The 22,361-nt window shown below is 36.1% G+C and overlaps 1 protein-coding gene across 1 annotated transcript; it reads right to left on the bottom strand.

Moving 5' to 3' along the window:
* Positions 1–2,458: 2,458 nt before the first annotated feature.
* Positions 2,459–22,243, bottom strand: LOC117323971 (cell division control protein 42 homolog). Its single transcript, XM_033879541.1, has 4 exons — positions 21,982–22,243; positions 6,957–7,015; positions 5,093–5,296; positions 2,459–3,441 (listed from the first exon to the last, which is right to left on the bottom strand). The coding sequence occupies exons 1-4, from the start codon at positions 22,130–22,132 to the stop codon at positions 3,241–3,243; spliced, it is 615 nt and encodes a 204-aa protein (XP_033735432.1). The 5' UTR covers positions 22,133–22,243; the 3' UTR covers positions 2,459–3,240.
* Between the last annotated feature and the right edge of the window lie 118 nt (positions 22,244–22,361).

The raw sequence follows: 22,361 nt of genomic DNA, 5'->3' as shown, positions 1-22,361 counted from the left end.
ACCTTGTGTGACAAAGTTAAATGAATATCTAGTGTGACAAAGTCTAATGAATATCTAGTGTGACAAAGTCTAATGAATATCTAGTGTGACAAAGTCTAATGAATATCTAGTGTGACAAAGTCTAATGAATATCTAGTGTGACAAAGTCTAACGAATATTTAGTGTGACGAAGTCTGATAAATATCTAGTGTGACAAAGTCTGATAAATATCTAGTGTGACAAAGTCTAATGAATATCTAGTGTGACAAAGTCTGATAAATATCTAGTGTGACAAAGTCTAATGAATATCTAGTGTGACAAAGATTAATGAATATCTAGTGTGACAAAGTCTAATGAATATCTAGTGTGACAAAGTCTGATAAATATCTAGTGTGACAAAGTCTGATAAATATCTAGTGTGACAAAGTCTGATAAATATCTAGTGTGACAAAGTCTAATGAATATCTAGTGTGACAAAGTCTGATAAATATCTAGTGTGACAAAGTCTAATGAATATCTAGTGTGACAAAGTCTAATGAATATCTAGTGTGACAAAGTCTAATGAATATCTAGTGTGACAAAGTCTGATAAATATCTAGTGTGACAAAGTCTAATGAATATCTAGTGTTACAAGTGACAAAGTCTGATAAATATCTAGTGTTACAAGTGACAAAGTCTGATAAATATCTAGTGTGACAAAGTCTAATGAATATCTAGTGTGACAAAGTCTAATGAATATCTAGTGTGACAAAGTCTAATGAATATCTAGTGTGACAAAGTCTAATGAATATCTAGTGTGACAAAGTCTAATGAATATCTAGTGTGACAAAGTCTGATAAATATCTAGTGTGACAAAGTCTAATGAATATCTAGTGTGACAAAGTCTAATGAATATCTAGTGTGACAAAGTCTAATGAATATCTAGTGTGACAAAGTCTGATAAATATCTAGTGTGACAAAGTCTAATGAATATCTAGTGTGACAAAGTCTAATGAACATCTAGTGTGACAAAGTCTAATGAATACCTTGTGTGACAAAGTTGAATGAATATAGAGTGTGACCTATTGTAATAAAAATTTAGAGTGACAAAGCCCGATAAATATCTAGTGTGACAAAATCTTATGAATATCTAGTGTGACAAGTGACAAAGTCCGATAAATATCTGTGACAAAGTCTAATGAATATCTAGTGTGACAAAGTCTAATGAATATCTAGTGTGACAAAGTTAAATGAATATCTAGTGTGACAACGTCAAATGAATATCTAGTGTGACAACGTCAAATGAATACCTTGTGTGACAAAGTTAAATGAATATCTAGTGTGACAAAGTCTAATGAATATCTAGTGTGACAAAGTCTAATGAATATCTAGTGTGACAAAGTCTGATAAATATCTAGTGTGACGAAGTCTAATGAATATGTAGTGTGACAAAGGATAATGAATATGTAGTGTGACAAAGGATAATGAATATCTAGTGTGACAACGTCAAATGAATATCTAGTGTGACAAAGTCTAATGAATATGTAGTGTGACAAAGGATAATGAATATCTAGTGTGACAACGTCAAATGAATACCTTGTGTGACAAAGTTAAATGAATATCTAGTGTGACAAAGTCTAATGAATATCTAGTGTGACAAAGTCTAATGAATATCTAGTGTGACAAAGTCTAATGAATATCTAGTGTGACAAAGTCTAATGGATATCTAGTGTGACAAAGTCTAATGAATATCTAGTGTGACAAAGTCTAATGAATATCTAGTGTGACAAAGTCTGATAAATATCTAGTGTGACGAAGTCTAATGAATATCTAGTGTGACAAAGTCTAATGAATATCTAGTGTGACAAAGTCTGATAAATATCTAGTGTGACAAAGTCTAATGAATATGTAGTGTGACAAAGTCTGATAAATATCTAGTGTGACAAAGTCTGATAAATATCTAGTGTGACAAAGTCTGATAAATATCTAGTGTGACAAAGTCTAATGAATATCTAGTGTGACGAAGTCTAATGAATATGTAGTGTGACAAGTGACAAAGTCTGATAAATATCTAGTGTGACAAAGTCTGATAAATATCTAGTGTGACAAAGTCTAATGAATATCTAGTGTGACGAAGTCTAATGAATATCTAGTGTGACGAAGTCTAATGAATATGTAGTGTGACCCAGTGTCATGGATTTCTAGTGTGACCCATTGTGATGGATATCTGGTGTGACAAAGTATAATGAATATCTTGTTTAACCGAGTCTAATGAATATCTAGTATAATAAAGTCTGCAAACCTGATAAATAATATGTACTGTAGCCAATAATAATATCTATCTTGAGTGACTAAGGCTAATGAATATCGTCCGTGATCAAGTCTAATTAATATCTTGTATGACCAAGTATAATTACATGGCGGAAAGCACTATTTAAATTAAGTAGCTGTGTTTGATTTTCGCTGTTGTATGAAGAACAAAATAAAGGGAAAACAAATGCAAACTTCACCTGTTTACTTTAATAAAAATGAGGTGATCATAAACATTCGCTCGATACCGTTTGTCATACTTCCGGTTTAAAGCTAATCGCGAGGTGGCTTGCGCATTTATCTCCGGAACTGTTCGTCCGGCGAGGATCCTCTAATACACTGCGCCACACCACACTACTGATAATGCATGACTGTTCTACGTGTACTGCTGACGTAACGCAGCTTACGAATTTCAATGAATGACGATTAAACTTAAGCTAAATGACGTTTATTAGTTAATCAATGCTGACGCAATAACTGTTTTCCGTGTGACCGTTTTACAGTGTTACAACCTTTGAAGAGTCTTACATGTCAGTTTGTCCACTTCCGGTATTGCACTTTGAGCGAAATTCTGTCCAGTACGGTATCCTTTACACCTCGTACCACGTGACCTGCTTTTCTCGAGATTATGTCTCTTTGTACAGCAGTCCTTGGCATTCGATTAGCGCTCTTGTCCTGCTGACCTCTTGACATAATAATCTCTTTAAACATCACTTCCTGTTTGAAATTCCGTCGTAATCTGGATTCAGGTAATTATGCAGAGTAGAATCGTTCTCGAGATTGAATGCAGAACCTCCACAGCATTGAATTTTGAGTTACATCCAATGCGTGTGAGTGTTGGGAGTCACGTCATATACTGTGACGTCATGACACAGCCTGGGAGGCCACGGCGACAATCGTCGCTGAATCGGTTGCCCGCCGAGTATCAATTCACAACCTTTGGGGTTGAAGAGTTCTATAGAAAATCTCTCATCACAAGATTTTACAGTTGCAACACTTTGTTTTTTTCATACATTTCGTCTCCCATGCGCGATGGGCGCCCATGATGATATCCCCAGTCAGGTCTTCGATGCCTTCACCCGTCATGGCGGAGCACTCGATGTAAGAAATGGCGCCCACTCTGTTGGCAACCTCAGATGCCTGCTTAGCCGATATGACAGAATTTCGTACAACCTTAAACACGAATAAATGTCATATAGTCTTCTTCAGATAATTATAATACACATGTTCGAAAAAATCTGAATTATAAGATTGTGTCGCCATCTTGAAAAGGTTCATTGAGGGAAAGCAAAGCTGACAAAGAGTAAGTCTGGATTCTACCAGGAATGTCAATTAGGGTTTTTTCTCAAGTATGTTGGGTTGTGCATAATTAAGTATCTGCAGTGATTTAATTCTCGAACATCATTTAAAGGCTTAAAATAACAAGACAAGTTTTCTAAATAGTAAAGATTTGAATAATTTACAACTCCGGGTATTATATTTTTGTATACAGAGACGGCTGTCTATATCAATAAATAAAAAGTTAAAAGCTCGAACACAATCACCAACAACCACGATGTCCATGGTGGAGGAAGTTTTATTATACAACCTACACTTCAATATTACAAAATACGTGAGAGTCTGTCCTATAACTGAAACCGATGACAATTTACTGGACGAGATTTTATTTGAATTGCTACATGTAGGTTGCTATTTTGATGCTCAGTCTCAAAAACAAAAAAGCGAAAATGCAAATTACTCGAGTAAGCTTATTTTTCAAATTGACCCTGTTGGCACATTCCTAGAATCAAGAAGGAAGTAAGGAAAAATAAGTATGTTTTACACTACAGAGCGAATACTTGGAAATACATCGGTACTTACATCAAGGACACACCTGTTTATATTGATCGTCATAGGGTGACCGGTCACTTAAATACCAGAGGTGTGTCCTTGATGTAAGTACCGATGTATTTCCAAGTATTCGCTGCCCACCGTGCACAGGGACCTGAGACTTTGTTACAGTCTGTGTGTAATTAGACCTATCCCAGTGTTAGCACAGGGACCTGAGACTTTGTTACAGTCTATGTGTAATTAGACCTATCCTAGAGTTAGCACAGGGACCTGAGACTTTGTTACAGTCTATGTGTAATTAGACCTATCCTAGAGTTAGCACAGGGACCTGAGACTTTGTTACAGTCTATGTGTAATTAGACATATCCTAGAGTTAGCACAGGGACCTGAGACTTTGTTACAGTCTATGTGTAATTAGACCTATCCCAGTGTTAGCACAGGGACCTGAGACTTTGTTACAGTCTATGTGTAATTAGACCTATCCCAGTGTTAGCACAGGGACCTGAGACTTTGTTACAGTCTATGTGTAATTAGACCTATCCCAGTGTTAGCACAGGGACCTGAGACTTTGTTACAGTCTATGTGTAATTAGACCTATCCTAGAGTTAGCACAGGGACCTGAGACTTTGTTACAGTCTATGTGTAATTAGACCTATCCTAGAGTTAGCACAGGGACCTGAGACTTTGTTACAGTCTATGTGTAATTAGACCTATCCTAGAGTTAGCACAGGGACCTGAGACTTTGTTACAGTCTATGTGTAATTAGACCTATCCTAGAGTTAGCACAGGGACCTGAGACTTTGTTACAGTCTATGTGTAATTAGACCTCCTCTACTGGTACAATTAAGTATAGACTGTAACACTAGTGAATATATCACTTTTATACAATGAACCATTTTCAATATTTCATTGGTAAAAATGAAATATAAGTTGCAGCATTGTTATTATATTATAAATACCCTTTATTTATCACTGACTAGACGGTTGTACGTACCTGGTCCCGGGTGTTGGGTTTCTTGGCTCGGATGTCCGTCTGGGTACCCACCAATACGAAGGGCGTGTCCGGCATGTACTGTCGGAGTTCCGGTACCCAGCAAGCCTCGGCATTCTCCAGGGACTCCGGGTTGTTTACAGAGAAACAGACTAGGAACACGTCACTGTTGATGTAGGACAGCACCCTCAGCTTGTTAAAGTCCTCCTGTTAACACCAAACGTGAGACTATATAGCTAAACAAACGGTTTACAGTTTCTCAGTTTATTCAAAACCTCTAGCTCGAATCCTTTAATTACGTCACTAACATCTAAAAATGATGGTACCTGGAGGTACAAACTGTCAGGCTATACCTACACAACGTAAAATGATATCGCCTAGTTATGGAATAATATCATTTTATTTCTATAATAAATTTTCGAGTGACTTACATGTTTAAGAGTAGTGGTACAGGGTGAAATAGCACACGCCTTTGTTAAGTGCATTTTTGTACAGAAAACAATATCGAAATGTAACAAGGATTATCATTTTAGAATGCTGCTGAAGGAAGAACAGCTATTCTTTACATCTCGTATGAGGCGACGTTTTACTTTTATTCACTATGTTCCTATATAAAAAAATTCGCTTTTAACCTCATATCAAAAAATAATTTTTGATATCCAAATCCCAATTCTTTACTTCAAATTTTTTTTTTCATATAAAAAAAAATGAGTGAATAAATAGTGATGTCATAATCATAAAGCACGAATTTACACAAGGCGAGGTTCATTATTGACATGCTTGCTTCCTCTTGTGTATTTAAATATCAACTCTCCGTGCTATCCCGACGTTGTCCCTGACGGACAGCGTCGTCCGGAAAAAGATAAAGAATTATAACAATTCTTAAAGTGTTGTTTGTCGCGTGTCACCTCGAATACAACTTACAAGTGTATTTCCGGCACGAGGAGAAAAAAAAAATAAAACCGGAAGCCCAAACAACTCTCCAATGTGTGCTGATTTGATAAGATAATACTTCTCACAAGCCGGGGTTTTCAAGTGATTCGGATTGTGGAGTTTTTTAAGAGCCCCTAAGTACTCCCTATAGAAATGGAACGTTATGCTTGTTCAACAGTTTTTATCAGTATGATTTTTTTTTTCTTCAATTTCAAATCATATTCAAACCATGCAGGCCTAGAAAAACTCCCCTATTATGACACTGACCAGTACATACGTCGGCCCTCGCGGCTATCTGGACGGGCTAAGTATAAGTTTGAAAACTTGTGCCCAGTCAATTTGTGTACAATGTACATCTACATAATCAATATGCCAATACAATTTGTTTAAATTAAATAATTTAAATCCAATCCTTCGCGGCTATCAATGTTCCGCTATTGAGCGTACGGCGAGTCTCGCGAAACAGCTAGAATACACGAATACACTACATGTATATACTAATAAATTAATTAGTTTTAACTTCATAAAGCGTCCTCGAAAACCTCCAAACGTGTAAAAAGCCCGATGGATACACGCTCAAACAGTCCCATCGACAGTAAATGGGCATGCAGGAATGTTATTCTAAGAAGGTAATAATGGAGAGATTAATTTTCGCAATTTATCGTCCGAGAATGAAACGCTGTGTAACACTCAAAGCAAATTACAGAAAGTTTGATATATATATATATCACGGTTCATAAATCTTGCTTTATAATTCACGAAATAAAGAAATAACATAATATAGATACACAAAAAAATGTTGTTTTTTAAATTTCTTTTCTGTTATGTTAGTAGATCAACCAAAATACATATACATTTAATTAATTTTCTAATTTTAGTATCAATAGCCGGTTACCAGACCTATTGTATGGACCAACATGTTTAAGATGCCTACCTTGCCAGCAGTGTCGAACAGACTCAGGTGGTATGGTCTGTTGTCAACGGTTACAGTTGCTGTAAGTAAAAGATATAGACTAGTTAGTATGGACTAGTTGATACAGACAAGTAAGTATGGACTAGTTGATACAGACAAGTAAGTATGGACTAGTTGATACAGACAAGTAAGTATGGACTAGTTGATATAGACTAGTTAGTATGGACTAGTTGATTTAGGACGGTGGGGGAAGGGGGGGGGGGGGGGGGGGGGGGGGGGGGCGTATACAACTTTCATTGCATGACAAGTATACTGAAGTCGCTGTGACAGGACCCACAACCAAGTTCAGCCTCGCGTGACCAAGCTATGAGGTGAGCAGTACCGTTATCTACCTGTACAGGTGTGTATCAGGTAAAAGTGTAACGGGATAGGTGCATCAGGAAATAATTTAACGGGTCCGCTGTTACTTACATTAATAATATCCGGAAATGCTGGGTATGTCTATTTAGGGGGAGGAAGACCCCCTGGGTGTGCGACGTGTTTGTTGGGCGAGTGACTGTGATGACTTCACAGGTGTAAACAGTGGTGAACAGGTGGGTGGGTAGCTACAGATCGGGCGGGGGTGGGCTACAGATCGGGCGGGGGTGGGCTACAGGTAGGTATGGAGAGCCCCCTCGGGGTGTGCGAGATGTTTATATGGTGGCTGACTGTGATGACATCACAGGTATAAACTGGGGTAGTACAGGTGCATCAGGGTATAAAATGCACCCCAGGTGTATATATTGGAAGTTGTACGACTGGCAGCTCCCAGGGTCATGGCTAGTGTATCGAAGGTGGCTGAATCATCACTGAATACTTGTGGGTTACTTACTACATAGCTATAAATCAAAAACCCCGTCTGTGTCATCATGCTGTTTTGAATTCGATTCTATTTAACAGTTCAATGTCCCCAAATCTGCAAGTTCGACATCATCTGTCTAAACGTCTTAACTTTTGGAGTTATACGGTATGAGGAAACTCCGACTATCAGCCGGTATCACTGGGAGACACGAATGTACTAGTTTTTTCATATTTTCTACTAATTCTGAAATTTTCACCAATTTTACCAAAAAAGATCTAATTTAACCCAACCCAGTCCATTTTTTCAGCATCGTATCTAATTATGAATTTTCATGGCTAATTTTCGACGGTCAAAGCTAGTTCTGTGAATCATATCCAATTTAATATGACCACCGTCTAATTCTATCGAGCTATCTAGAAATCATGAACTTTACACTATTTATTTCATGACTATCTAAAAGTTTCCCCGACAGTCTAGAAATGTCCGACAGGGTCTATTTTGTTCTCCACTGACGCGAATTCTGCTCCTCGAATCTAATATTGACGGAGCAATCCAGTTTTCGTGAAAATCGCCTAATATTAAACATCATGACGAATATTGCGAGATTCGCCTCGGGCGGTTCTGTCGCGCGGCAATACCAGCACTGCCAGCCGTAGACTACTTTACCTGGACAGCAGCCATCCGTGACCATCGAGTCCCGCGGCTAGCCTCGACTTGGGAGCGCTCAGCCGTGAAGCGGTCCTACCATAATCACCTATACGGTGTCGGTACCAACTCGAATTAAGTGTTCAAGCTATAAATATGCGATACATACACGATAAGATACATACATTATGTATATCACATGATGTATATCTATATTTCTGATATCACATACGATACATTCACTTTTTTTGCAGATTGTTCCAGTTAAATTTTCATTAAATGTGCTGCATGTACATCAATATCATAAGACACCTGAAAAAATAAAAGTATTACATTCACAATACGACGATTACATATTTATTGTTATTCAATTGAGGCAAATTTTGTATCAATAAACGATTAAGTTGCGTACTTACCGTACGTTTAAATCTGTTTTTACCCCAGAATCATATATATATACTGTTGTAAATTTTAAGCATAGGCAAACGTTAGCCAAGTTCCGTTGTGGTAATTTGAAATTGAAAATAGAGACAGGCCGGTATTCTCGTCCTCCCTTAGCATTACATGAGAGGAAATGTATTTTATGTCAGTCAGGATTAGTAGAAGACGAGCGCCATTTTTTAATTGACTGTGAGTTTTATTCAGATATTAGGCGAATTTTATTTAGTGAAGCAAGCAATTATTGTCCAAACTTTTTAGAATTAAACCCATATGAACAATTTCATTATCTTATGACAAGTGATGATCTTCAGCCTATTTTAGCTTCTTCACTCTATCTGATGTATCGCAGAAGATCCTGTTTTACCTATATTTAACAGAACTTTTTACTATATTGTGTCTCATAAGTCTGGATGTGAATATAATTTTAATGCAACTTGTAAAGTTTTTATGACTTCTACTGTATTTTATATATCTGTAATATTGACACGTGACACGTTAATAAAATATTTTGTATTGTATTGTATTAATAAAAGAAAGAATATTGTATCGAAAACCTCTTGTCATCCACTTCACAAGGACACCTGGACAGTTGTTGATTACAAGGCCTGGGGCATTTCTAAATTGAACCTGCTGGTTGGCTTCCTGCCTTAGGCGAGAGCACAGGTAAATCCCCGCCCCCTTTTTGGGATGAACTATAAGCTGGTTCTGTTTAGTTTAAATCAATTTTATTGCATAATGACAAATGGATTGGACAAAAGTTATGCAACTTACCAACGTCCTTTCCGTAACAAATGTGTATATACAATGTTTCACGTGACATAATTATTAAACTTTTTTTTTAAACAAAAGGTTGGAAAATGTAAAGCAGCGAAATAGATTGTGAACACCAAGTATGATATAATGTTTATCGTTTATACATGCAAGAGGTTTCAGTGGCCCTGACGGCGCAAGTAAAACACTACTGTTCATACACTCCGATCCTTCTACTTTCTAAGAGTTCGTCACATCCTGTGCTTAGAAGCTTTCTCCAGTCTGACGTTGTCCATCTTTGATCACTCCATGGAATACCTAATTACTTAACCTTACTTCGCCGGCAGGACCACTGAAACACGATGCAGTCTATATATGTAATTTCATGATAAAGTAATATGATTTAAATGATACTTTAGGATACTTATGATATACTTATGGTGTTCGAAAAAGAGGTTTAGATTTATTAAAAAAAATAATTGAAAAGGGAGAAAACAGTAAGGAGAAAAAAGAAAGGAAGAAACATAAGAATAGCACTAACAACCCGGCTTTTGATACAAATGGTAGATATCTTATTAGTAGAAACAAGCAAGTAGATACTATATGTTGAATCTTTTGGAATCTAGAATAAACGTTTGTACAGACCTACAGATAAGAATATTATGGTTAGTGTCTAGATTTGGGTCCCCAGACAAAAGATGTTCTACGGTGATTCTGTTATACCAGTTCAAGGAATCAATCATTTTGTTACGGGACTGTTCATGGTTTTTACAGTGTAGGAAGAAGTGGGAAGAATTTTCGCAATAGTGTCCACAGTCACAGATAGCGTTTTCTGAAAGATGGGCTTTATGAAGGTCGTGCTTTAAAGGACTACAGCGATTACGTAATTGACAATGTAAAATATTGGCTTTTCTTGAACCATATTCAAGGAATTGTTGAATTTGTGGTGGATTAGTATCTTGGTGAGTTAGAAAGGTCTTAAATTGTCTGATGGATTGCGATGATTTTGCTTCAGTTGGTAGGTTGTTCCAAGAATTAGTTGTGTTTGGGATAAAAGATGATTTTGTAATTTGCAGTCTATAGTAAGGATTTTGATAGTCATCTCTGTTTCTTAGGTTGTAGTTAGTATAGTTAGACACTGTGTGTGGGAGTAGGGACTTTAGGAAAGAAGGAGAGTTATCATTACGAATATTATAAAACATACACAATTTTCTATTTTTCCGTCTATCAGCTAATGACTGCCACCCTAGTTCACTATATATAAACTCTTTCTTAGTAAAAATAGGTAAACCGGTTATGATTCGACCAGCTTCGAACTGCATATTCTCAAGTTTGTTAGTTAAAGTGGCATTACAGTTGTCCCATACTTCAGAGGCATACTCAAAAAGTGGTCTAATAAAAACAAGGTATATTTTTTCTAAATTTTTCCTTTTTAAAATGTATTTTAATTTTCGTAAAGTTGCTATGTATTTTATGGTTCTGTTTATATTGTCTTCGATATGGGTATTCCATGTACCGCCACTGTTAAGGACTACACCTAGATGTTTGTGACTGGTTACAATAGGGATCGGCGTGTTATCGAAAAGAAATTTAGGGTTAGAAGGAATTGCGGTATTAGAAATCATGATTATTTCCGTTTTAGTGGGATTGAAAGTCATTAACCATTTTTTCGACCAGAGATTCATTTGTTCCATGTCAAAGTTTATTACCTGTTCAACATCGAGTAAATTTTTGGAAGAGTGTGTTAGTGCGGTGTCGTCGGCAAATAGTCTTGTAACAGAAAGTAGTGTGTTGGAGATATCATTAATATAAACCAGGAAGAGAAGTGGCCCTAATACTGATCCCTGAGGAACTCCAGCTTTTATGGATAATTGTGAAGAAATAGAATTTTGCAGTACAACTGATTGACGCCTGTTTGTTAAGTAATTTTTTATCCAATCCAGAAGTTTGTCTTTTATCCCATATTTTTCTAGTTTTATTAAGAGACCCTTATGCCAAACTCTGTCGAAAGCTTTAGAAAAGTCACAAAAAACAATAGCAGTATATTCATGATTCTCCAGGGCAAGAAGTATGTTGTGATATAATTCGATTAGTTGGTGAGTAGTAGAGTGGTTAGGTAGGAAGCCAGACTGTAAGTTATAGATAAGTTCATTACTAAAAAGATAGTTGTAGATGTGCTTGTGGACAATGCGTTCAAATAGTTTTCCAAGACAGCTAAGAAGTGAGATGGGTCTATAGTTATTAGCAAGTTCAGGTTCACCTTTTTTGAAAATGGGAGTGACATAGGCAAGCTTCCATGATTCGGGAAATACAGAAGTACGAAGAGATTCGTTGAATATAAGAGTAAGCGGCGCAACTATTTCCGGGGTAAGTATTTTTAACATCTTATGGCTAATACCGTCGGGACCAGCGGCTTTGTTAGTATCTAGAGTATTGATAGTATCAGACACTTCTTGTTCAGTTATAATTATTTCGGAAAGGGATGTGTCAGTCTGGGTTTCAAAGTAGGGTGTATCATCATCGGGGTTGTCCAGGTTAGAAACAGCATCGGGGTTGTCCAGGTTAGAAACAGATTGAAAAAAGTTGTTAAGAATATTTGATTTTTCAAAGTTGTCTGAAGTAAGGCAGTTAGTTGTTGGATTTAGCAAAGGAGGAAGATCAGAGATTGTATTACCTTTCAGCAGCATGCGCATTAGTTTCCAATAAGTTCTAGGGTTAGCTGACTTATCATTTATTTGTCCATCAATATTCTCGTAGAAAAGAGCCTTAGCGTGTTTGAGCATGTTACTTACTTTGTTTCTTGCACGTTTGAATTTAATTTCAGATTGTGGTGACTTAACTCTTATAAAGTGTTTCCTTAGTCTGTTTCTACGCTTTATTGCCTTTCGTAGATCTCCGTTCATCCATGGCTTGTCATTTTTATTCACAGTAATAGTTTTTTTAGGAATATGCTTTTCCAAAATTCTAGTAAGGGTATTAGTAAAGATATCAGTTTTTTCACTTACATTTTCAACATTGGAAAAAAGGTTATTCCAGTTTACGTGAGCAACTTCAGTTTTAAGGTTCAGAATATCTGCTCTGTTAAAAAGCCAAATTTTTCGCTTAAAAGAATTTTGTTTGAGCAAAGGGGATAATATAGAGACAAGAACTGCTCTATGATCACTTATGGTTTCTAAAACAGGTATAACCATGGATAGATCGGTTCTGATAGAGTCACTAGTGAAAAATGGGTCGATTAGGGATTGACTTGTATTAGTTACCCGTGTTGGGCTGGTGACAATGTTAGTTAGATTATATAGTTGGGTAAGTATGCTAAGATCGTTGTTATTACCTAGTAGTAGATCAGTGTTAGTATCGCCTGTCAGTAGAACATGTGGAGTGTAATTAAAAGCTAGATCAAGGGAGTGTTTAAGTCTTGTCCAGATGCCTGAATTTGAATGTTGCCAGGGGGGTTTGTAAAGTACACAAAGGAGATATTTATTATTGTCAATTTGAAATTCAATCCACATTATTTCATCATTTTGGGCTTCAAGGTCAAATCTGCGTTTGGGTAGCACTTCATTAGTTGTGTAGATCATTATTCCACCACCAAAAGCTGGTTCTGTATTTAACATGACAAGTATATTAGTCCTACAATATAAGACTTCGAAGGTACAAACGTTATCTTTTACGTTTATTGTCGGGTATCAACATTTTTGTTATTTGCCGAACCTCTAAGTACATCTTCTTTGGAACAGATGCCTGCATCAGAGACCTATATATCCACTATATACGTCCCTGGTTAAATATAGAGGAATATTGTAATTAGCAATGGGTTACACTATCCGAGCTCTAATATATACAAGCTTACTAATAAGAAAATTTGAAACTGTATGTATCACATCGATGAGATTAGAGACTTGTGATATACAAGTCTCTGATGAGATATAGAAAAACAACTAAACTATAAATCCTATATAGTGTCTCCGATATTCTATAGATGTTTCTTACTGAATATTGAACTGTTTTTTATTATCCATACATTTATAATGACGCCGAGGGTATAATATGTATGCATTTCATGTAACATGTTGAAACCGACTTCTCTGTGCATATTTTGTTGTGTATAGTGTGACCAGTATAGTCATTATGAATCAAACATGAAATAGAAGATTTGTAAAAAAAAAAAAAAAGATGTGTTGAACTATCATGTCTTACGTTTGACATAAAGAAAACAACTGTGTTATATAATAAAATCTTTCAATTCAATTCAATTCATTTATTACTTTAAACCTTACGGTTTATCAGTAGTATTATCAGCAAAGCGTCGTCGTTCCAAGCCGATGTTTTTAATTCAATTTGTGAAACACCTGATAATAATAATATGTTTATAATATGTACTTATGGGCCGTATGGCCTAAAGTCAATAAAGAATTTGAAATTTGATAAAACGTTTCGTGTTATTAAAGATATTCTTTCCTTATATATGATCAGTGATAATCCTATATAGCTTTATGGATTCGTACGTGCTAACTTCGGAATAACATATATTGATATCAGAGAATTTGAAATTGTGTTTTACAGCACGTTCTAGATATCGCCTGAATTAGCTGTTTTTGTTTTCACTCTTATCAGTTTCTATGTTTGCAATATGACTACACTGTTGTATACTCCACACACCACTCATTCATTCGATATTACCGCTCAGAAATGTCATAACATCTGTATCGTCATTACATTGTATATTGATGCTGTCTATCTTTCGTTAAATTGCATTTTAAAAATAGTGAAGATAAAGAATTGTATTCTGTCATTTTCAGCATGCTTATAAGTCGTAAGGATTGAATTGAATAAACATTTTAAACAAAAAAAGACCGGTCTATAATCCTTTAATTGATTCGATCGCTGTATAGAAAACCAAGGTACCGTTACAAAAACTAAATTGTACGGGTTAATGCCGGGGGCTAAGATCTCGCAGCGGTTGCTATGACTACTCTGTGTGTCAAGCGACCGCGATCTACTACCTGTTCACCTGTCGACACGGGTGACCAACTCAGACTTTTTATCTATGTGATGAGAAAAACGTCCGGATTACTGCTGGAATTTTACTTAACTAACATTTCGTTTCCGATATGGAGCTCCGGATTCGGAATCAGAACTTCCGGACTTGTGAGTACAAATATAACGTTACGGAAATTCGTTCCCCGACATTTCCGTCGGGATTGTGAGTTTTACGGACTATCGGCGTCCAGATTTAGCGGGTCAGCTGTATTGGTATATATAACAGAAATACAAACACAAAGTGGAGTACGGGTTAGATATATACATATTATGTACAATTTGGATCTCATGGGATTCGAAAATAACCTACACATATTTATACATATGATCCCCCCCCCCCCCCCCCCCTACACAGAACAATAGAATATTTTCACTAAATACATATACACATACAAAAATGTAAATGCACAATTATATTGATATTATCAAAAACACGTTCATCTTTATAATACCGTCAGATATGTCATATGTCTCCGATACCGTGAATCAAACGTTTGTATTCAAACTTGTGATGTACAGTGGACCCTCGATAATCCGAACACCTTCGTTCCCAGTCCAAACCGTCCGGATTACGAGTTTTCCGGACTGCCGAATTTCGTCTACCAGGTCAAAAAAATTGTCGTGTAAGAGTTATCTCCCTTGATTACATACAATCCGGGACGTTTCATAAACACGTCTAATTGTCAGACTTTTTAACAATAAATATACTTATGTTTCTGATATGATTTTTGATTTCTTTTGTAGAAAGTAAAAAATAAACTTTGTTTTTAAAAGAACATGTAAAGTGAAAGTTGTTTTATTTATAGCGGGCATATGTGTCCTACAAACACCACACATGTGTCACGTCCCGGAGGTTCACAAACAAGCAGAAATTACAAACGTTAAATACCTTAAATAAAAGACCCGGATTTTACAACTTACCATCAGTCCATGTTTTTTTTATGATTTTTACGTACCAGAAACCCCAAGCTATGTATCTAAAAGTACGCTACACCAGCGAGAACTACCGAAGAAGTCCGATAATTATTAAACCCGTATTAACTTAACAATGTGACGCTTAATTAAGTATCATACGACTATTGACTAATTTGTGTGTAATCAACCCAGTTCTTGTGATCACTGCTTAATACGTAAATGTGTATGTAATTAATAACGTGCATCTTTCAATGAGTCGTCGTTTCACGTAACGGTGTTACAAAGCCGATATCCGTGTTTACCCAATACAAGTGTTCATGATGTTAATTACCGATCATAAATTTATTACATGTATTTGAGATTGATTAATTATGGTATCACGTACTGTATGTTTGTGCGTAAATTCTTGCTAATTACGAAATAGCAATATGTGTTCCTATAAAAGTTGCCGTCTGTAAAATAACTATAATAGATATTGTACGTCAAGTTCATAAAAGCAAGACCAGGCTATACTATAAATCCTTTAATACTGTAAAGTTTAAAAAGGTCGTAGAGAAAAAGTAATGTACCGTTATAAAAACAAAAGTTACACTTTGTAACACAGGTAAACACCCGGGGCTATGACCTGGCAGCGGTCGCTATGACTACGCACAGTGTCAAGCAACAGTCTGTGTACAGCTGTCGACACGTGTGACTTGCTCCGACATTTTTTCTCCTCGTGGTGAAAAAATCGTCCGGATTATTGCGGGAAATTTACTAATGAAAAGTACGTTCCGTTCCCAAAATGGGCTTCCAGAATAGGAATCCGAATTTCCTGACTGGTGAGTACAAATAACGTTACGGAAATCCGTTCCCGTGCATTTCCGTCCGGACTGCGAGTTTTCCGGACTATCGGCGTCCGGATTATCGCGGGTCCACTGTACACTGAATGGTCAACAAATGATAAACGTTCTGCCTGATGAGAGTCGCCGAGCGATGTGTGCGACATCATAGGGATTCCATTAGTTCTGTTTCTAAATAATAAGACAATTTAGGCAAACTTGCTATAGAAATGCAAGATATTTAAATATGTTTTCTTACATATTCCTTGTTGGAATCATGTATAAAGTAAAAATGTAATTTACCTAAATATACAAGCAAATATAGGTGGGTTTTTTTTTAAAAACATATTTTTATTGCTTCAAATGTAGGCATGAGGATTGGGCAGAAGTTATACAACTTATTAAAGCCCCCTCCTCCAAACATTTTTACAACAATGTGACACAAACAATGGACATTTACATTAATTTTACGATTGACAAATTAGAAAGGAAGACTAAAGAGAGAAAGTGAAAGGAATACAGATAATTATACAAAAATGAATTTATGTCTAACAAAAATATTTGATTTACACACAATAACATAATATCTGCCTAGAACAAACTAACTACGTTTGCACGCTCCTTCATCTTATCATTGTCCTTTCATGCTCATTCCTTAATCGTTCTCCTTTTGATAATCAAGCTCCTGCTAGGTAATATAATATAGGTTTACAACAGGGACATAAACCCTCAGTAATTGCATGTATGACATATAGATATTAGACCTCTCATTTTATGAATACTTGGGTTAATACAGTAATACTGTGGGATGCATTTTGAACGAATAATTTTCATTTCAATATGTTAAAGTGTACCCTGAATGAAAAATTACATTTTAATATGTTATTGGTATTGATTAATAAACAAGAATGCAGAAAACCGCATCAAAATCGGCCGACCCATTTCCGAGTAATTGTGATTTTTCTCGAAAACACACCTGAAGCCCAAAGCCGAATACCTCGTTTTGGTGACCTCTGACCTGTGACGTCACAGGTTGAACACGATTGGAGCCGCCATATAGGAAATATATAGAAACAAACGTGAACACGTGCCTGTAATTAATGCGAATAAGACAAAAAAAAGGAAAGTGCTGAATAAACTCTCTGAGTTATATTTGTGAATTAGTTAATAACAAGTGCTACCGAAACCAGGGACATATAACTTTCTTTTTAAACGGTGCCATATATAACATGTAGCATCTCACTAATTTTCTCTCATAACGAGCCATACACAACATGTAACATCTTACTAATTTTCTATTATAACGGGCCAAATACAGCGTGTATCATCTTACCTATTTTCTATTATAACAGGTCGTATATAACATTTATATTAAAATATTTTATTCATATTTTTTTTATTTTAACGGGTCGTTGTAACATGTATGACATTTGAATAACCGGCCGTTTATAATGACTTACATCATATAGCCTTTATTATGGGGGCATGACAGGTTTGTTACATACACATGTACCAGTATTGATTTCGGTTATAATACTTCTAGTAACACAAGTTTAAAATGCAATTCATTCAAGATGTGAAATAAATGCTGATCATTTTGGGTTTTTTTTATTAGCCAAAACAGAAATTATACTGTTATTTGTGATTTTTGGGTAATTGTCCGCAATTGATAAAACGTGTCCATGAAAGCTCAGTAACTCCCAGACAAGATTCATAGAGTAAATTTCAACATCATGGGTACATATATGAATGAGGTAATTTAGGTTAATTATTCTATAGACAAACGTTTGAGATATGATTTTTTATTCGTTTGTATAGAAAACGAAACTCACTGAATTCCAAAAATAATGTGTTTGATTTCAACAAAATGTATTCCCTATAGTATAAACGCAATTCTTAATAAAATTCAAGCTCAATTTATGTACAAACAACCTGTAAAACCATGTTTTCGGAACTCCTTTGAAGTGCACAGAAACCAAACGCGTGAACTCACGGCGTGTGCTGATTAGAACACCAGAAATCACGGACACCTGTGGTGCAGTGCCAGGTGTGATGAGCTTGTGGACCGTAATTTCACACCTGGTAATTGTTTAGCAGTATACTAACCAATTCAAACTTGAGAATTCGTAATTCTCCGAACATGTTTATACATCTTTTAAAAGTCCTTTTTTAAGTGAAGATATGACTTGCGACACGAATTGAAAGCAAAACCACCAGGGTCTCGATCACTTCATAATAATGACACAATTACAAAAATAAAAGCAAAAAAATACATAAAATTTGGAGGGAAAAAAAAAATCATACACGAAAATCATTACGAGTTTATAAATTTTAGTATTAATTATGATAAGTCACGATGAAATAAATTGTTTGTGTTTTATCATTAAAAACGGAGCTAAAATAATGGTTTTAATAAGTACCTATGCTTTATACCTGTACAGAAAGTATCAATTATATTATAATTGTTGCGAATCACTTTTATATAATTTCACTGACAACGATCGTATATAAATTATGTCTTTCTCAAGCATTTAATCGTCCTTGATCCCTGAGACCATGACATGTAAAATAAGGGATAAAATCTGTATATGTAGAAGTTTGTTGTAGACTTTAACACTGGTATTCATACGGGAGAGAGATTTAGTATATGGTAGATCATGATGATTATAATATATTACTTTCTAAATTAAGTGTCCTTCATGACTAAAGCGGGTTTTGCATAGAATATAACGCTTGAATTTACTGTACGTGTGTTCGTCTTTTCTCACAAACCAGAGTATCCAGAACTGTTGTATTGTTGGTATGTTTATTTGAATATTAATTTGCGAATGAAATGGCACATTATTTTAGTTTAATTTGTTGATGCTGTGTTGCTTTCTTTGGTAACGAGTAAGAAATGGTAAACACATAACTAATATACATTTATTGGTGATTGACCGATTATTACACCAGTCTGTGTAAACCAAGCGGTCATTTTCAGAGTCAATTTCACTATGTTATTATTTTTTTTTTTTAACTCAAACTTATATTGTTGGATTCCGACTTCTCGTCGGCAATATTCGCCAAATTCAACAACCTCAAATCTCATGTCCAGATCGTATTCGAACATATTTGTACTGATACTGTTCACACTGTCCTCTATGCTACTGGCCACCATACCAGTCACTCTGTTCAACCTGTGACGTCATAGACTGAAGAGTTCCAAATCAGCGTGACTGACCGATACGCTGATTAGCAGTCGATCGACAGGTGCAAATCGCGTACTTCGATGTGCGATATCTCGGCACTCGGCCAACCGATTTTGATGCGGTTTTCGACATTCTTCTTTGGTGGTTACAAAGAATAACACATTTGATTATCGTTTTTCGTTCAGGGTACACTTTAACATAAATAGATGATGGAACTCGTCTCCAATACTTTCATTGCAAAAATCTCCTTTATATATATATTATACCACCTTCCTGTCATTATACGAATTTTTAAATTAGACGTATGAAATTTAGTTAAATGTAGTGTATTTATTTCCGATAATATTGTAAATTGTGGAAGAACGAATCGTCTGTATCATTTGAGTCGGTACCGACATCGTAAGTATAGGTGATTATGGTAGGACCGCTTCACGGCTGAGCGCTCCCAAGTCGAGGCTAGCCGCGGGACTCGATGGTCACGGATGGCTGCTGTCCAGGTAAAGTAGTCTACGGCTGGCAGTGCTGGTATTGCCGCGCGACAGAACCGCCCGAGGCGAATCTCGCAATATTCGTCATGATGTTTAATATTAGGCGATTTTCACGAAAACTGGATTGCTCCGTCAATACTAGATTCGAGGAGCAGAATTCGCGTCAGTGGAGAAAAAAATAGACCCTGTCGGACATTTCTAGACTGTCGGGGAAACTTTTAGATAGTCATGAAATAAATAGTGTAAAGTTCATGATTTCTAGATAGCTCGATAGAATTAGACGGTGGTCATGTTAAATTGGATATGATTCACAGAACTAGCTTTGACCGTCGAAAATTAGCCATGAAAATTCATAATTAGATACGCTGCTGAAAAAATGGACTGGGTTGGGTTAAATTAGATCTTTTATGGTAAAATTGGTGAAAATTTCAGAATTAGTAGAAAATATGAAAAAACTAGTACATTCGTGTCTCCCAGTGTATATGTGTGTATAGTTATGTTACCAGACTGGGAGAGACTAATCCCTACATCCTCAGTATGATGCCCGATATCAACAGCTGTTCTACCACATTGATTCACACATATCGGTGTTAAAGAAATCTCGACAGTTGAGTAAAGCAGACTGAACCATCTCAAATCAATCTTAACAAAATGTGTCAATACAACACGACGGCTGGTGTGATACAACGTCAAAAATCGAACTGAATGTTATGATCAGTTAGCTCTATAGACACCTAACTGGGTACGATCTCAACAGATATTGAACATGAATAATCAATATGTACAACAATATAATATTGAACATTATTTTATTGTTAATATTGATTATAGCAATGTATCGATATTCGATTTTTAATATAAGTGCAAAAGGGAGGAAATTGATTAAAATATATTTTATTAGTATCTTTATATATACAAGGAAATTGGGCAGAGCCGCACATTGGGAGGGAAAGAGGAAAACATCAAGCCCCCAAGGACATATGTTGGAAGATTTGAAGTTGTGAACAATTTGCATATGAAGCTAACATAACGTAAACAGATTAAAAAACCCCATTACCACATGCATGGTTGCTGACATATGGCTGGTATTCTAGGATAGGCTGGGATATACACAACTCCGCGGTATTATTTCATACGATTTAGTAGTTTGTAATGAGCTACTGAATTGGTGATAGGAGTGTCTCTAGTATGTACCCACTTTATACACAACCACTAGTTAACTAGACAGTTTTTAAAATGTGGTATTTGTGGTGTAACTTTTAAAAACAAAGGAGCGGTGAGATTTCGGTACGGAAACTGCTATACATGTGTGCCAAGCGTGACACAATATAGGTAATTACCTATCTCTGGAAACCGCTACATCTCATCACCTATCGTGACACAATATAGGTAATTACCTATCTCTGGAAACCGCTACATCTCATCACCTATCGTGACACAATATAGGTAATTACCATGTAAATCTCTGGAAACCGCTACATCTCATCACCTATCATGTAGAAACTCCGGAGTGTAAAAAATGATGCGAGTATGTGACAAATGTAAGGGATGGGAGGGAGGCTTTATTTGAATTTGATAGTGGAACCGGACCGTAACAGCTAGGTACAGACCTAACACACATATGATACCACTACTGTACTCTTCTTTCATACATGTAGTAACTTTTTTAACAAGCAACATGAACAGACCTATAACACATACATCAGACCCCATATAACTCATATAACCCATATAACTGCTCTAATAGCCGTTTTAGTTAAAAACATTGTTCTTCATTCTTAGTCTTATTCATACAATACGAGTAACTTGTTTGAACATTTATCCTTGATATGAGCACACGAATGAATCGGCCAAATATAAATATAGACTACTTCGTCATATTTTTTTTTGAAACTTGTATGATATGAAATAACTTACCCGCATAATTATCAAACAACGTTGGTGTGTAGTCCGTCTTGAAGGACCTGTTAGACACTCGGGCAGCCAGACTACTCTTCCCGACCCCAGTATCACCAATCAACACGCACTTCAAACTCAACTTCTCCCAAAATTCGTATTTCTTCTTCATGTTGTCTTAATATCCATATAATACACACCGTGTCTCGTGCACATGTCCCATATACACAATAAAACTGGAAAATAATATCATATACACCTCGTGTGGTGACGTCACCGGGCCCAGACAGAGTCAGCCAATCATCTCCTGTCTGACTTCTCTGTGTACCAATATCAGGTGTGACGACTGGCACTTTGTCTATCTACCTGTTACACACTACATATCACCTTGACAGGTATGT

This window comes from Pecten maximus, chromosome 3 (genome assembly GCF_902652985.1).
Source record: "Pecten maximus chromosome 3, xPecMax1.1, whole genome shotgun sequence".
Classification (NCBI taxonomy): domain Eukaryota; kingdom Metazoa; phylum Mollusca; class Bivalvia; order Pectinida; family Pectinidae; genus Pecten; species Pecten maximus.
This window is presented reverse-complemented; position numbering and strand designations above follow the sequence as displayed.